Below are 18,696 nucleotides of genomic sequence, written 5' to 3' on the forward strand. Positions count from 1 at the left end.
TTAGTCTTTACATTGTTTCCATGGTATACATTGATCTAAGTTGAATGTAATGAGAGAGAAATCATATCTTTAAGGAAAAAAATAAAGTATAAGAGATAGCAAAATTACATAATAAGATAACAGCTTTTTTTAAAAATTAAAGGTAACAGTCTTAGTTCAAACTCCACAATTTATTCTCTGGATACAGATGGTATTCTCCCTCACAGACATCTCAAAATTGTGCCTGATAGTTGCACTGTTGCTCATTCTGAGCAAGTCTATTAAGGTTGATCATCACTCCCATGTTGCTGTTAGGGTATACAGTGTTAATGTTCTTCTGGTTCTGCTCATCTTGCTCAACATCAGCTCGTGCGATCCTTCTAGGCTTCCTTGAATTCCCATCCCTCCTGGTTTCTAATAGAACAATAGTGTGATTTGGTGCATTTTTTATATATGCTTATATATAACTTTAATTTCTTCATTTGGAAACTCTATTCTTTGACTATTTATCAATTGGGGAATGACTTGTGATCTTATAAATTGGATGCAATTCTCTATATATTTTAGACATGAGACCTTTATCAGAACTCCTAGTTGTGAAGATTGTTTCCCGGCTTTCTGCTTTCTTTTTAATTTTGGCAGCATTGATTTTATTGGTGCAAACCCTTTTTAATTTAATATAGTCAAAATCATTCATTTTGCAGTTTATAACCTGCTCTAATACTTGTTTGATCATAAACTTATCCCTTTTCTGTAGATCAGATAGATAGAATATGTTTTGGTCTATTAATTTATCTATGGGTTGCTCTTTATGTCTAAATCCTGCCCCTATTTTGATATTATTTTGGTATAGGGTGTGAGATATGGATCTATGCCTAGTTTTTGCCATACTATTTTCCAGTTTTCCCAATAATTTTTGTCAAATAGTGAGTTCTTATCCCAGAAGTTGATGTCTTTGTGTTTGTCAAATAGTAGGTTGCAGTAGTCATTTACTACAGTTTCTTTTGAACCTATCCTAATCCACTAATATATTTATTGTTTAACCAGTACCAGGCAGTTTTGATGACTGTTGCTTTATAGTATAGTTTTAGATCTGATAGAGCTAGGCTACCTTCCTTTTTTAGACTACTCAGTAGCTAGTTTGAGATTGGGAAGAAATTAGATTGTGGCATCCATCAAAAATGGAAGAGGTTTTTCTTAGCAATTGGAAACTTGTTATTCCACCTACCTATGTTGAAGAGATGACAATTTCTTAGGATTTCATTTAAGTTCTTACCTGGGGAGAGGATTGTGGAAAGATGTCAAAATAGGTCAGAAAATGTAGGCTTTCTAAATTTCCTCTACAAAAAAAAAAAAAGAACCATCCCCTCAGGAGCAGCAGAAATAATTAAAAGTTGGTGTAAGGCAGTTGTTCTCCTACGATTCCTTGAAAAGACCCCAGGGGTCTCCTGGGGATGGAGGTTCAGTTTGAACTACAAAGTCCTTTGGGCTTAGTCTTTGGAATTAACAAACAGCAAGCCCTGGGGGCAGCTGGGTTGGGAGGCAGTCAAGAGCTTTCCCCTCCAGAACAAAGTGGAGGTCAGAAGGAAGATTGAAGGATCTTTCACTGTTGAGGTTTGGACCAAAGGGAAGGCTATGAGCAGATGAGTCCTGGACTGGGGGAGAGGGACTTAGTATATGCCTGGTGAGCGCAAGAGCAGAGGGATAGGGACACTGCTGGTTGTGGGCCGAGAGGACTGCTGAGGTTTGTAGTGCAGTGTGACTGCGGGGGGGGGGCGGTCCTGGTTGTGGTTTAGGAGTAGAGAGGAGAGCCCTAGGTTGGACTCCAGGACAGACCTCAGAAAAGAACAGTTGGAAGGAGCAGAAGCTTGGGGCTTCACTCCCCATAACTTGGGACTAGAATTTGGTTATACAATAAGCTTCTAAAAACAATAAAATTTAAATTAGAACGAGTAAACAAAGGAAAAAGAATCCAACCATAAGTAGCTACTATGGGAATAGATCTGTGTTCATATTCAGAGGAAGATAATGAAGCTAATAAAGCCTCTTACTTTTCAATGAGAGATGTCAAATGGTTCCCAGCACATAAAAAGTTCATGAAAGAACTTAAAAATGAATTTAGAATTTTAATAAGAATTTGAAGGAAAAAATAGAAAAGAATAAGAGTAATCTTAAGAAAATCAAGAAAATTATGAAAAGAAAGTCAACCAATTTAAGAATAAAAAATTTAAGGAGGAAAATAATTCCTTAAAAACTTTAATTGGGTAGGGGGAAAGCAAAGGACATTCTAAGTCACTAAGAAATAATAAAAAATCAAAAGAACAAAAAAATAGCAGAGGATATGAAACATCTCATCAGAAGATCAACTGATTTGGAGACCAGATCGAAGAGAAACAATATAAGAATACTTGGATTACCTGAAAATTATGATTAAAAAAAGAATCTTGGTACAATATTAAAAGAAATTATCAAGGAGATCTAGAACAAGAAGGCAAAGCAGAAGAAAAAAAAATCTACCAATCATCACTTAAAATAAATCCCAGGAGGAAAACTTAAGAGAAATATTAGTCAAGTTTCAGAACTCCCAAGAAAGGAAGAAAATATTGGAAGCAGCAAGAAAAAAGCAATCTAAATATGGTGCTACCATAAGGTACAAGACCTAGAAGCTACTATGAGGAAAAATCATTGGTCCTGGAATACCATAATTTGTAGAGCAAAAAGAGCTGGAATTAGGACTAAGCAATAATTTACTCAGTGAAGTTAAGTATAATTCTGAATTAATGAGTTAAAGAGGAAACCATATATAGAGGGATGAGTAGGTTAAGGAATAGGAGGGCCAGGTAGCAGGCAGAAGTGAAACAGAAGTGAGGAGGGATAGGGTAAATAGGGCAAGGATTGTGAGGAAAATAATGGAAAGGAAAATACACAACTAGTAATTATATCTTAGAATGTGAATGGGATGAATTTACTCATAAAACAAAAACAACAGATTAAAAATTTGAGGTCAACAAATTGTAAAAAATCTATGAGAATGAGATGCACAAAAATATAAAGGGCATTAGAATTCTATAAAAAAGCAGAGGTGGTAATCATGATCTCAAACATGTATGATGTTTCAGCATTATTATTTAATATTTTTTAGATTATTTAAAATTATTAAATAGTATAAAATATCTGAGAGTATGCCTTCCAAGAAAAGTAAAGGAACTATCTGGATATAAACATAAAACTTTTTTAATAAAAATAAGGTCAGATTTAGGTATTTGAGGTAATATTCATTGTTAATATATAGATAAAACAAATATAATTTTAAAAAAATTATTATTTTTGAATTTTACAATTTTCCCCCAATCTTGTCCCCCTCCCCCAATCCCACAGAAGGCAGTCTGCTAGTCTTTACATTGTTTCCATGCTTATACATTGATCCAAATTGGATGTATTTAGAGAAATCATATCCTCAAGGGAAAAAAAAAAGTATTAGAGGAATGTTACAGAATAAGTTAACAGCATTTTCCATTGCAGATACCCCCAAATTGTCCATGATTGTTGCACTGATGAAATAAGAAAGTCCATTAAGATTGATCATCACCTCCATGTTGCTGTTAGGGTGTACAATGTTCTTCTGATTCTGCTTATCTCGCTCAGCATCAGTTCATGCAAATTGTTCCAGGCTTCTCTGAATTCCCATCCTTCCTGGTTTCTAAAAGAACATAATAGAATAGAATAGTGATCCATCACATTTATATATCACAGTTTATTAAGCCATTCCCCAATTGATGGACATTTACTCAATTTCCAATTCTTTGCCACCACAAACAGGGCTGCTATGAATATTTTTGTACAAGTGATGTTTTTTTAGATTTTTGCAAGGCAAATGGGGTTAAGTGGCTTGCCCAAGGCCACACAGCTAGGTAATTATTAAGTGTCTGAGACCGGATTTGAACCCAGGTACTCCTGACTCTAAGGCCGGTGCTTTATCCACTACGCCACCTAGCCGCCCCTAAGTGATGTTTTTATAAACCTTTTTCATCATCTCTTCAGGGTGTAGACCAGTAGTGGTATTGCTGGGTCAAAGGGTATGCACATTTTTGTTGCCCTTTGGGCATAATTCCATATTGCTCTCCAAGAAAGGTTCACCAATAGTGTATTAGTATCCCAGATTTCCCACACCCTTTCAACATTGATTATTGCCCTTTCTGGTCATATTGGTCAATCTGAGAGGTGTGAGGTGGTACCTCAGAGATGCTTTAATTTGTGTTTCTCTAATCAGTAAAGAGTTAGAGCAATATTCCATATGACTATGGATTGCTTTGATTTCCTCATCTGTAAATTGCCTCTGCATATCCTTTGACCATTTGTCAATTGGGGAATGACTTATAAAACCAATATAATTTTAAAAATGACAGTTTTACCTAACCTATTCAATGCCATCCTAATTAAATTACTAAAAGATTACCTTTTTGAGTTAGAAAAAATAATTAAAACAGTTAATTTGTAATGGCCAAAGCCAGGAATTTCAAGGAATACAAGGAAAAAAAAAGATATAAATGAAGAAGATTTAGCAGTATTTGACATTAAATGTTTTATGGTCATTTCATTGTTGAAGTGAAAAATGGATAATTTCAATTATTTTAAATTCAGATTTTTTTCTTGTATTAATAAAATAAAACCTATTTAGCAAAGAATTGAGAGAATGCAGAAAATATGGAAAAACCTTTCATAGAAAACCTCTCAGATAGGATGTGACCGTGTTGGAATATTGCTATGGTATAGGAAATTATGAGCTGGTTGATTTAGGAAAAACATGGAAAGACTTAGACTTATGAAGGGAGATGCTACCCATCTCCAGAGAGAAAGATGCATAGTATGACCTTACATTTATGTGTATGTGTATTTTTGTTTATTTGTATATGTTTTATAAATACATACATATATCCTTGCTTAATTGTGGCCACTTTTAGAGTGGGGTAGGGGAAGGGAGGGAAAAAAAAGTAAAAAAGTTTACTGCAGAGAACAAAAGAAAATGTACAAGGAGTAGCTTTGAAAACAATAAGTAGTATTTTTATCTAGGTTTTCTTGAAATGAAAATTCATTGTTTTTTTTTTTATTGAATCCTCTCATGTTTTTCTGTGTACATAAACAGTGTTCTTTTTCTTTTCTTAGTTTGTATTTAAGTTTAAAATGAATTTTTTAAAAAGAAGCAAGGCAAAATAAGTTCTTGCCCAATTTGTACAGCTCCTGACAAAGCAGATCTGGTATTCAGTATAATCAACCTTTTCGATCTTTTCACTGGATGGGTAATAATATAGGTAAATTTCAGACTTTAGTGTTAGTAGCCTACATGCTGTTGAACGTGTAACAAATGATTATTACTGATATTTATTAAATAGTTCATTTTTCTACTATGGATAGGACATAAGTGACCTAGCAATTAATTAATTATCTTTTTTTTTTTGCTAAGACAGTTGGGTTGGGTGACTTGCCCAAGGTCACACAGCTGGATTACTTTTTAAGTGTCTGAGGTCAGATTTAAATTCAGGTCCTTCTGACTCCGGGCTGGTTCTCTATCCACTGCGCCATCTAGCTGTCCTGTGACCTAGTAATTATCCTTAATGAATTAGTATTTTTTTAAAAAAACTTTCATTTGACTATATATATATATATATATATATATATATATTTTCTATATATATATATATATATATATATATATATATATAGTAAATAAAGGAAGAAATTGTTATAAATTGTAAGAACACCAAAAAATTAGAATCATGTTGTTTGATAAATGCATTGTTCATAGAACTGTAATAGAAATCTCTGTTAACCAAAATTCATTAACTAAATATTTTTAAGGAATTAGATTCCTTAAGTCTCTTCTAGATCCTCTGTGGTTTTATGTACCCATGAAATCAATTTATTTCTGTTCTTCCCTGTAGAGCAGTGTTTTGGGAATGGATTTCTTTTGTTACTAACCAAACTGTGATACCACCATTAAAATTTTATTCCTTTCTTAATACTTTTAGCTCACATCAACCTTTGATACTCTTACAATTTTGCTAGCCCTGCTTTTTTTAGAGCTTCTAATTACTCAGAGTAAAATGAGCCAACATAGGTTATCCTGAACTCAGAATAATGAGAATTTACTTATGAATATATTTATTACCCTCTTCTTATGCAAGAGAAATTCCTTATTGAAAATTTACAATTAAAATATTGTAAAATAAATACTATATGCAATATAAATACACATAAAATTATCTCCTTATTACAGTTATCAGATCATTTTAAATCTAGTCCTGAGTGAACTTTGTTTTTCCAGGGCACTCTATTCTTAGTCAGTAGAAACCCAGGATTGTGAGTCAAGAGACCCATGACTTAGGTTCTTTTATTATCTGGTTATGTGACCTTGGGTACACCAGTTCTCTGATCTTCATTTTCTTTTTGTAGGAATAGTGCTTGGACTGGATAATTTCATTTCTAAGACTTTAGAGACAGAACTGAAGCCTCCAGATTTCTAACTTTAAAATTGTCCTTTATTTATGAATCCCCTATCATGCCCATTCCTCTACCCCAGTTACCTTTTGCATTATCCCTTATCTTTGAGGAATTAATCTTAGGTGAGAAATGCCAATTCTTTTTTTTTTTCTACAAGAATTGAATTTGAATTAATTCAATCTTACTAGCAAACCTCAACTCTTCTTAGCTCCATAAATCCCTTTGATTGAGTTTTTATTTGTTGAGGTTTAAAACTCCCTTGCCCTGGTACTACTCTCTGCTCTTTTATCTTCATTCACCTCATCCCTACTCATTTTTTTAGTACTTACATGCTTGTGACTTCCCATTCTATCATGTCCTTTGGAACCCCCACTCTGACAAATTCCTCATCTTAGACTTAATTCTCTTATACTTTGTGCTGTTTGGTGCTAATGTAAAGGATATTTTTCTTATGCTTTCTAACATTGCACCAGAAGGAGGACTCCACATGGTCTTTGTTCTCTCTGCCACTTGACATTTCTTCTTCTATGGAGATGTTAATGTTCCTTCCAACATCCTGAACTCAAATTTCATCAGACTTCTGAATCCCAAGGAGTTTATCTGAATTCTCTCTGAGCTACTCCCAGGGATGATAATTTCTTAGGTTTTACTGTCACTCAAACTCTGCTATCTCCATGTATATGAACTCTAAAATTTGCCTTTTTGATCATAACTTCTTCCATTTTTCATTTCTCCTTTTAAAAAAATTAATACTTTATTTTTCCTTAATTATATATAAAATCAATTTTTAACATTTGTTTTTTGAAATTTTGAATTCCAAATTCTCTCTCTCTCTCTCTCTCTCTCTCTCTCTCTCTCTCTCTCTCTCTCTCTCTCTCTCTCTCCCCTCATTTAGAAGACAAGCAATTTGATATGGGTTATACTTGTATAGTCATGAAAAACACTTCCATATTAGTCACATTTTGAAAGAAACCACATACCAAAAGAAAAGATCTCCAGGAAAAATAAAGAAAGTTAAGAAAACTACTTTGATATGCAATCAATATCCATCAATTTTTTTTTACTTGGAGATGGATAGAATTTTTTCATCATAAAAATTCCTAATTGTCTTGAATCATTGTCTTGCTGAAAATAGCTGTGACATTCACAGCTGATGATTGGTCAGTATTGCTGACTGTATATGTTCTTTTCCTAGTTCTACACACTTTTGTAAATCTTTCCAGGTTTTTCAGAGATCACCTCATTATTTCTTATGATAGCACAATGCTATTATATCGTATTCATATACCATAACTTGGTTCTCAGTTGATGGACATCCCCTAAATTTCCAATTCTTTGCCACCACTAAAGTTGCCATTATAAATATTTTTGTGCATATAGGTCCTTTTCCTTTTTGTTTTTTATTCTTATCTCTTTGGAATAGAGATCTAATAGTGTTCCAAATTGCTGTAGAGAATGATTGAATTAGTTCATGACTCCACTAACATGCATTAGTCTCTTACTTTCTCCATATCCTCTTCAACATTTGTCATTTCCTTTTTTTGTCAATGTAATAGGTGTGGGGTGGTACCTCAGAGTTATTTTAATTTGCATTTCTCTAATCAGTAGTGATTTAGAGCATTATTTCACGACTAGAAATAGTTTTGATTATTTTGTCTGAAATCTGCCTGTTCATATTCTTTAATCTATTGGAAATTTGACTCAGTTCTAAATTATATTTGAGAAATGAGGTCTTTATCAGATACTTGATATATTTCTCCCCTCCCTCATAGTTATTTTCTCTTTCCTTTCACTGCATCCATCTTCAAAATTTTTACTTCTTACTACTGCCTCCCTATATTTGTCTTCTTTCCTCTAGGCTCTAACCCCTTTTTGCCACTTTTATATGATGTAATTTGCCCCATTCTACCTTTCCTTTCCTCTTTCTCCCAGTGCATTCTACTTTCTCATCAGTTTTATTGTTTTGGAGATTATCTTGTCATATTCAATTCATTCTCCATGACTTCTGTTTATGTATACTCCTTCTAACTGCCTATTAATGAGAAAGTTCTTAGGAATTATCAGGATCATCTTCCTTTGTAGGAATGTAAACAGTTTAGCCTTATGATTTCTGTTTTCTATTGACCCTTTAATGTTTCTCTTGAATTTGAAAATCAGATTTTTCTATTCAGCTCATTTTTTTTTTCACCAGGAATTCTTGAAAGTACTGTATTTCATTGAATGTCCATTCTTCCCTTTCTCTCCCCTCTAACTCCAATTATGCTCAGTTTTGCTGGAGATTCTTGGTTGTATTTTTAGCTCCTTTGTCCTCCAAAGTAGCATATTCTTTGTCCTTCACACCTTCAACATAGAAGTTGCTCATCTTATATTATCCTTATTATGACTCCACAATATTTAAATTATCTCTTTTTGACTGTTTGCAGTATTTTCTTCTTGACCTGGGAACTCTGGAATTTGACTATGGTATTCCTGAGAATTTCCATTTTGGGGATGTCTTTCAGGAGGTGATTGATGATTTGTTCAATTTCTGTTTCATCCTTTGGTTTTAGAATATCAGGGAAGTTTTACCTGATAATTTTTTGAAGTATGATGTGTAGGATTTTTTTTTATCATATCTTTCAGGTAGTCCAGTAATTCTTAAATAATCTCACCTCAATCTGTATTCCAGGTTGGTTATTTTTCCAGAGAAATGGTTCACATTTTCTTCTTCTTTTTTTTTTTTGATTTTTGATTGTTTTCTTGTTTCTTCATATTTCATAGTGTCACAGGTTTCCACTTGTCCACTTCTAATTTTTTAAAAAAATTTTCTTTTGTGAGCATTTGTATCTCTCTTCCATTTGGCCAGTTCTGCTTCTTAAGAAGTTCTTTTCTTTACTTATTATTTTTTTTTTTGGTACTTTTTTCTCCATTTGGTCAATTTTGCTTTTTAAGGCCTATCTCTCTCTCTCTCTCTCTCTCTCTCTCTCTCTCTCTCTCCTCTTCCATTCTGTTGGCTTGAACTTTTTAAAGGTTATTTTCTTTAAGTTTTGGGGGAGCCTCTAGCAACTTTTTGACTTTTTCATGATTTTTTTTTTATCACTGTCATTTCTTTTCTCAGTTTTTCTTCTCCCTTTTATTTGATTTTTAAAACCCTGCTTGAGCTTGCAGATTTTGGGGTCTGACAGCAATTCACATTTATCTGTGAGGCTTTGAATGTTTTGACTTTATGGTCATCTTCTATGATTATGCTTTTATCTAACCTTTTATCTAACCTGCTAACTAACAGCTTTTGATGGCCAGATCTTTTTTTGTTGTTGCTGTTTGCTCATTTTAACAATCTTATTTCTTAGCTTTTAGCTTTATATTAAAGTTCCTTTGGAGAAGGTGGCACTATCCCAAACTTCAACTTTTTTGTGTAGCTGTTTTTAGAGCTAGTTATGGGGGTATGTAAACTTTCAGTCCTCCCAAGGTGGTATGATCTAAGGAACACTGTGTTTACTATTCTCTTGCCCTGTGCTCTTGTCTGTGAGTGATGAACATAAGCAATCTTTTTTTTTTTTTTTTTTTTTTTTTGCCATGGCACCATGACAAGAGACCCTGCTCCTCTGCAGCCACAAGTTTTCTTAGCTGATGTTCTTTCTTGCACTGGGACTGTGACCAGATCCTAGTATGTAATACAATAGAGTCCTTTACCCAGTGCCAGCAAAAGAATCATTGCAATCTTCTGATCAATTCTCTGATACCCTTACTATCTCTGATGTAAAATGCATTTAGGTGTTGGGAATATTGTAGTATTTGTCAGTGTTTGAAGGTTAAATATTAACTTCTTCCTACTATGGAGAGGAATGATAGAGATTAATTTGTAACATTGCCTCATAAAACAGTAAGAATAGTGGAAGTATTAGCAATGTTAAAGGAATTTTTTTTTGTCCTATATAATTTGGAAAAGATAGCCTCTGAAATTCCTTACAACTCTAAAATCCTTTTGTTCTTTAGTACTTAATTTGATCTATTTCTGTATTTAAAACTATCAAAGGGGGGGAAATTTTATTTTAATTTAATTTTACTAGACAGTTAACTGAAAGAACCTTTTGTCTTTATTAACATAAGAAAATAAGGACACTCATAATTGTTAGCTTTACAAGGCATGCTACATCTTTTGTTTTTTGAATAGATTGTTAAACAATATTTCTGGGGAAATATTTCTCCTTTTTTCAATTTATTAATTCAGCAGCTATTTATTTAAATGGCAATCAGTGCAAAATACTGTAGAGGAATTGTTGAGATACCAAAATTTTTAAGATGTGATCCATCTCACTAGATATTTGAGTTGGGGTGGGGGAGAGAGAGCAAGTAACAGTATACAGACATTAATAACTAATAATTATACAAGGAAAAAATAACCAGTGGCGAATAAAATAGATATTTTTGAATATTTCACATTTACCTAACTTGGAGCAAAGACAAATTCAGGACCAATAAAAGTATAGTTGAACAATCATTTTTAGAAAATGTTGAATGGATAAAGGAATAATTGTTAATATGGAATTACATCATTTCTTCTGGAAATTTTCCTGATATAATGTAGTTGCTGCAACACCAGAGTTTAGAATTGACTCACCCATCAGATACTTGATTTCATTGCCTAGAGTTTTGAAGCAGGACAGACTATGACTACTGTGGTCTAGAATCATTTTGTAAAAAGGCAGAAGATAATTATGATAAGAATTGATTTTCAAAAAGAATGAGAAAATTTGTTTAGAGAAATGTTGTGAGATACAAATAAGCTTGATTGTTACAAGAATACTTAAAAATTAGTCTAGATGGTGGGTACCAACTTAGAAAACTGAAAAAAGATCAATATTTCTGTAGCAACTTTTTTTTTGTATTTAAATGACATTTTTTATAAATATGAACTTAATCCTCATCAAATATATGAAATGGAGATATGAACTTAACATGTTTTTAAAGTGAATATTAAATTTAACCAGGTAATTGTCTTATTTGTGTCCATCTGATTTTTCTTGTTTTCTTTAAAAATATGGATATTCTTTTTTCTTTTTTTGTAATCTACTGTGTTTTATTAATTCATCTCCTGATTAATTAATGACAACCAAGAGGACATCAAGAACTATTAATGACTTATTTTTGTGGATTCTTAAAATTTTTCTGAGTGTAATCTGTGTAAACACTTAAAAGATGCAGACTAATATGAATAGTTGACAGCTTCAGTCTAATAGAGACTTTACTCCAGGATAACTTCCATTTATTGGTTGCTACTCTTCAGTTCTGTTCATTCAATCAAAATTGTGATTTTTTTTAAAATGCTCTGATAACTTAGCTATTCCTTAATAACTGTAAAGAAAATCTACCAATGGGAAACCTTAGAAATAGTTTGGAACTGACTGTAGTCAATCAGTGGAGAAAGGTTGGATGTTGGAAGGAAAATATAGGGGATAGATATGGAATGGGGAGAATGAGAGGAACAGTTAAACGTTTGAGTGTAGAAAATGGATCAAACATAGCTAATCTGCTGTATCAGTTAATAGTGACCTTGATGGGGATGAAAAAAATATTTAAAAATATATATAGAAGAAAACAGAAGTAAATTCACAAGAGGACACTGACAAGCAGGATAGTGTTAACAAACACTTTAAAAAAAGAAACTGTGTAATATTGATTCCCATTTTCATATAAATTCCTTTTTTCCCCCTGTACTTTGTATGTTTGTTGACTTTTATCAAATTAATAGCAAAAAGAATTTTTGCTTCTGTTAAAGTTTCACAGAAATCACAGAATATCAGAGTTTGGAGGAATTCTAGAGACTGTATATTTGTGTGTGTGTGTGTGTGTGTGTGTGTGTGTGTGTGTGTGTGTGTGTGTATCCCAAGAGTTCTCAACCTGGGATCCATTAACTTGTTTTTTGAAAAAAACATTTTATAACTGTATTTTGATAGAATTGGTTCCTTATGATTTTGATGTTTGGTATTTGACTTTAGGTCCTTAAAAAATAGTTTGAGAAAAGGTTCATAATCTTTACCAGACTGCCAAAGAGTATCTAGTCTAACACATATATAACAATACCCTTTATAACTTCCCCAAGCAAGGGTTCATACAGTCTTCACTTGAGGATACATAGTGCCCTCTTGAGTTGATGCATTTGGCTCCAAATGTTAGGAAGATTTCCCTCATGTAAAATCTAGACACACCCCTGTAACTTTGACCTATTTCTGTGATCTGGAGCCAATTAAAATAAATGTAATTTCTCTTCTACAAAATAGCCTTTCAAATTCTTGAAAAATATTGTAATACCCTCACTAATTTTTTTTTCTTTGTCAGGTAAAAGTCAGGTGAAAGTTGTAGAGAGGTAGATTTCAGGATAATGCAAGAAAAAAATAACTTTCTAAGACTTGAACCTGTCTCATGCTGCATTAAGCTATCTAGGAAAGTAATGAGCTTTTCATCATTGGAGGGCTTTAAGAAGAGCTGGATGTTCTTTAGTTGAAGAAATATTAAAGGAGATTCCTATTCAGGAACAGGTTGAACTCTGAGCTACCTTTCAGCTTTGAGATTCTGTGATGATGAGGAAAAAAAGCAGTAATATTTATTAAAACCTTTTTAAAAAAAGTTTATTTTCTTCATTGTTTGATGTGAAATATTGTAGTTATCTGGTGACAGTTCATATAGGCTATGTAATGAAAGTAGAATATGCATTTCAAGAACTTTTAAAAAATATGTCTTGTTAAAAACAATCTAAGGACATTTTTGCAAATTTGAAAAAATTAATAGCTCAGTTATTTCATTTTCATGAAAAAAACTCATTTTTCTCCATAGAGCTTGTCAAAACACAATAGAAGCAACATTGGAACAGAAGGTGGACCACCTCCTTTTGTACCTTTTGGTCAGGTAATTAAACTTTTACCTTGAAAAATGAATTTTAATCTGGGAAATTAATTTTTGTTATTCAAATGATATACTTATGAAACAGTCACTTAAATTGTACATCAATGAATTATTATTTTTTAGAAAGGTTTTATTTATTTTGTGTTTTACAATTTCCCCCCAATCCTTCTTCCCATAGTATCCATTGATCTAAATTGAATATGATGAGAGAAAATTATATCCTTAAGGGAGAAACATATAGTATGATATATAGCAGAATTATGTAATAAGGTAATTTTTAAATAGTCTTTGTTCTTTGTTCAAACTCTACAATTCTTTCTCAGGATACAGATGGCATTCTCTATCACAGATATCCCAAAATTGTGCCTGTTTGTTGCACTGTTGGAATGAGCAAGTCCATTAAGGTTGATCATCACCCCCATGTTGCTGTTAGGGTATGCAGTGTTCTTCTGGATCTGCTCATCTCTCTCAGCATCAGTTCATGTAAATCCTTCCAGGCTTCTGTGAATTCCTATCCCTCCTGGATTCTAATAGAAAAATAGTATTCCATCATGTACATATACCACAGTTTGTTAAGCTATTCCCCAATTGATGGACATTCCCTCAGTTTCCATTTCTTTGCCACCACAAACAGAGCTGCTATGACCATTTCTGGACAGGTGATGTTTTCACACTTTTTTCATAATCTCTTGAGGGTATAGACCCAGTGTGGTATTGCTGGATCAATCTGTGAATTATTAAATAGGCAGAAGAATTTAATAATTGTTCCTTATTTCTTTGCAAAAATAGAATCATAGATGAAGAACCTATTTGTATTGCCTATCACTAACATACAGATAAATTGTCTTGGTAGAGATCCACAAATAAAAATCAACTTATATTCAACTTAGTTCATTTTCAGAGAAGAGAAAATTTAAATATTAAGAACAGGAAATAAATTTCCACAATAAATGACCCCCCCTCCCCCAAATTCAGCATGATTAAGTAAATTGACAATGTTGTAATAGTATGTTATTCCTTAAAAACGAAACATTAAGACTTCAAAAAAGGTATGGAAAGATTGAATGCTACAGTACAAAGAAAGCAGAATTAAAACAATACATTAGTTATTAGTTATGACTATATTTAAAAAAACCTCCCTCATTCTTCCTTACTCTACCCCCCCCAAAAAACCCACTTAATAAATTATTTGGTTGTTTTCTGTTTTCAGTTGTGTCCAACTGTTTGTGACCCAATTTGAGGGGTTTTTTTTTGGCAATGCTTTGCCATTTTCTTCTCCACAGATGAGGAAACCGAGGCAAAGAAAGTTAAGTGACTTACCTAGGGTCACATAGCTAGTAAAAGTCTGAGGCCAGATTTGAACTTGAGAAGATGAGTTTTTCTGATTCCAAGCCTAGAGCAATGTCCACTGTGCCACCTAAGTGCCCTACTTCATAAGTACTCTGATGGAAAAGATATCTAAAGATGAGAACATCAAAAAGATTGTAATATTTTTAAAAAACTTATACAGATTAACTAATCCTAATTGTTTAAAGTTTTGTCTAGGGTTTTCTGAATTTTAAAAATTTTAAACTTATTTTCAAAATAGATTATCTAAATTTTTATCATTTATAATAAAAAGTCCCCTTCTTAAAAATAGGAATTTTATAAAGAAGAATACCCTTCCAAGAATACCCATCTATCCTTTTTATATTCTTCTTTCAATCCTGATCCCATGAAATTCCATCTGTTTTCTTAATCGGCTGAAAATTCTGCTTTACTATCCCATGGTATTATATTAAGATTTACTATAAATTAAATCCCATTATAACTAACTACAACAGTGTTGGATACAGTAAGCACTGAATAAGCCTCCTGTATTTACCATCTTTCCCCTGTCCTCTTTGGTACCCTGGGTATGATTTCCACTGTTGGTCTCCTTCCCTCTCTTTCACAATTTATTTCTGGGAAATCTGTCTAGCATCTGATCTTCCTTCTTAAAAAAAGAAAAAGGATGACACGGTTATGAAGATCTTTATTTTGCTATTAGAAGTCTTTCAGATACTTGTAAATGCTTTAGTGAAGAAGGATAGGTACCCGATTAATAGAAAACAAGCTAGCATGGGAGGAAATTAAATTAAATCTAAATGTTTCTTATCTTGGAATTAAAGCCATGCTTAAAATATTGCTATTTAAATAGAGTTAAGAACTATTGTTATTGTTAAATTGATTTTCAACAATGAGAAACACTAATAAGCCAAAAAAGATATAGTGGATTAATCCATGTTAAAAAATTCTGACTTTGATAAAAAAATGCACCAAATGGGTAGTCATTTGTTGCTGTGCACAACTCAAACTGCCTTTCCACTGTATGGATTGCTACTTTTGTAATCACCTTAAATTGGGAAAATAATTTTTTTCTTTTTTTAAAACGATTAAAACAATATGAGCAAGTGTAATATTTGTATTTTAAAATGATTATAATCTCTTTGAAAATTCCTCTCCCTGGATTATCATCAAAATCTTCATGTAAATTACTTTTTATTTACAATCAATCAACAATTCTGATATTTGTCTTTGTCTCTTTTTGGATTAGGAAGTCTAATGAAATAATATCATAAATAAAACAAAATTGAAAGTGTATTCATATTTAGGTTTATTTCAGCTTAATAAGCTTTGCTTAAATAATTTGAAGAAGGATTTTTCATGTCTGAAAGTTTAGATAACTAGAATATGTTTAAATCATTATAACTATGCTTATATTTGTGGCATTTATCTTTGAGACGCTTTAGACTTTATCATTTATCAAAGGGTGAAAACATCACCTGTACAAAAATGTTCATAGCAGATCTGTTTGTGGTGGCAAAGAAATGGAAACTGAGGGAATGTCCAATTTTTATCATTCCTGTTTTGTAAGTAAATTATAGTTGATGCACTACAAAAATGCCATGAAATTTTTATCTCCTTTGGGAGTGCTTGTTGTAGCTACTTATCTCTTTTATATGGAAATATTAACAGGTGCTTACCAGTTAGGGGTGGAATTTTACATTTTAATTTACAGTTCTTCTGGACAAATTATAATCTTTCCTGGCTTATTCTCAAATAGAATATGAGAACTTGATAATATCTAAGATCCCTTTAGTGGTATCCTGTACAGAGGAATTATGAAAGGATATGTCAGATCATTTCATCAGCAAATATGTATTAAATTCCTATTATATACTAGTCATTGAGGATGCAAATACAAAAAATAAAATAAATCCCTACTCACAAGAAGCTTACATTCTAATGTGGGAGATAACAAGTACATGTGTGTGTGTGTGTGTGTGTGTGTATATATATATATATATATATATATTATACACATATACATTCATCATAAATATGAAGTGAAAATATATAAAATAACTAAATACTAAATAGTTTGAGAAAAAGGGCAGTAGGAGGATATTAGGAAAGCTTCATATAGAAAGTGGTGCTTAAGAGCTATATGTTAAAAGAACAGATAGATAATGCACAGAGAGACAAGGCATGAATAAATTTTGATTTCCACTTTGGTGGAAAACAGTCAGATATCAATCTAATATTGAAGTGAAACTTTTTTGTCTTTCTTTTATAATACATTCACCGGTTTTTCTTGAATATAATTTATTTGAAATCTAGATCCTTTTTCAGATAATTACACTAAATATAATTAGATACCTTGGCAGGATACTTTATAAATATTTATGTTATTAATTGAAGATCATTTTGCTTTTTGATGGCATGATTCATCAAATGCATTTTGACCTAATACTAGGATCATAGGATCCTAGATTTAGAGCTTAAAGAGACTTTTGGAAGATATTAAGTTCAGCCTTCTCAGTGTCTATATGAGAAAACTGAACCCAGGAGAGATTATGACCTGTCTAGTTACACAGCTAATAATATTATTTTATCTTGTTATCATTTTAATCACTTTTTTTTAATTCTTAGATTTTAAGTTCATGAGGAAGAGCTGCCCTTTTCTAGGTTCTGTTATTAGAAATTAAACTGGTATTTCTTTTTTTTTTTTTTTAGTTTTTTTTTTGCAAGTCAATGGGGTTAAGTGGCTTGCCCAAGGCCACACGGCTAGATAATTATTAAGTGTCTGAGGCCAGATTTGAACTCAGGTACTCTTGACTCCAAGGCCAGTGCTCTATCCACTACGCCACCTAGCGCCCCTTAAACTGGTATTTCTTTAAGAAATAAAAATATTTAAGACTAAAATATGAATCGAATATGTGTTAGTAAATTGGTTTTATATGTACTCTGTATCATTAGAAGTGTGTGACTCATGTCCAAGTGGATAGCAGGGAACTTGATCGGAGAAAGACGTTGCAAGTGACAACCCCTGCCAAACCTCCGGGCGATAATGATGAATTTGAAAAGCAGAGAACAGCTGCTATTGCAGAAGTTTCAAAGAGCAAAGAGGTAGGAAACAGCAATTTAGATATTTATGTATGTTACATATATACATTTAAATGTATATAAATGTATACATGCATGTAGGTGATTGTGCCTATATATGAGCACGTGTATGTGTTCATAATGTGTATATCCATTATGTAGGTAAACAGTGTGTGTGAAGTGTTTATATAACATATATTCACTATATATATATGTACATATATATATATATATATATATATATATATATATATATATAAAATGAATATACATACATATACCTATACACACTCTCTTAATTATATAACATTACAGTATAGTGATTAAGGAAAGAAGTCAGTCATTATCCATTAGTTACTTTACACACAAAAGTCCTTTTGCTTCATGACCACCAGCTTGATTCAATGACTAATGAAAGTAGAAATAGGAAGTGGAAATTATAAGCAAATAATATCTTTAAAATGGGGATAATAATAGAACCTCCCTCACAGGGTTATTGTGAGGATCAAATGAGTTAAGATATGTAAACTGCTAATCTTAAAAATGTGGTTTAAATGCTAAATATTATTACCAATAAAATATGTTAGTTTTGGATATGTAAGAATATTATAATATCTTAACCCTTACTGAAAAATAACCAGGACTAGTCTGTTTTTGAGGTGTAAACAGAATAATTCTTGAGTTTAAGTCTTCTCCATTGTTTGATTTTTTGTTTTTCATCTTTAGTTCTGAAAAAAAGATATTTGTGTGAGTGTAGATGTTTGTGTATGTATGTATGTATGTTTGTTAGTATCTCAGTGATTAGAAACCTGTTCTTCATTCCTCACTTCCTTCTAACAAAGTTTATTCAAGTGTATGGGTTAATTTACAAAAAATAAGACCACAAAATCAGAAGAACACATTTGTGTATTACCTATATGAATTTGTTCA

General features: G+C 32.2%; 1 protein-coding gene across 2 annotated transcripts in view; it reads left to right on the forward strand.

The window, feature by feature from the left end:
- TDRD3 (tudor domain containing 3) overlaps positions 1-18,696 on the forward strand; it is a 274,471-nt gene that overhangs the window by 79,411 nt on the left and 176,364 nt on the right. For both annotated transcript variants that reach the window (XM_074191787.1, XM_074191786.1), the window contains exons 6-7: positions 13,291-13,362; positions 17,641-17,790. In XM_074191787.1, coding sequence (XP_074047888.1) covers positions 13,291-13,362; positions 17,641-17,790 — 222 coding nt within the window. The remainder of the gene's footprint in view (positions 1-13,290; positions 13,363-17,640; positions 17,791-18,696) is intronic.

This window comes from Macrotis lagotis, chromosome 6, assembly GCF_037893015.1.
Source record: "Macrotis lagotis isolate mMagLag1 chromosome 6, bilby.v1.9.chrom.fasta, whole genome shotgun sequence".
Lineage (NCBI taxonomy): Eukaryota > Metazoa > Chordata > Mammalia > Peramelemorphia > Peramelidae > Macrotis > Macrotis lagotis.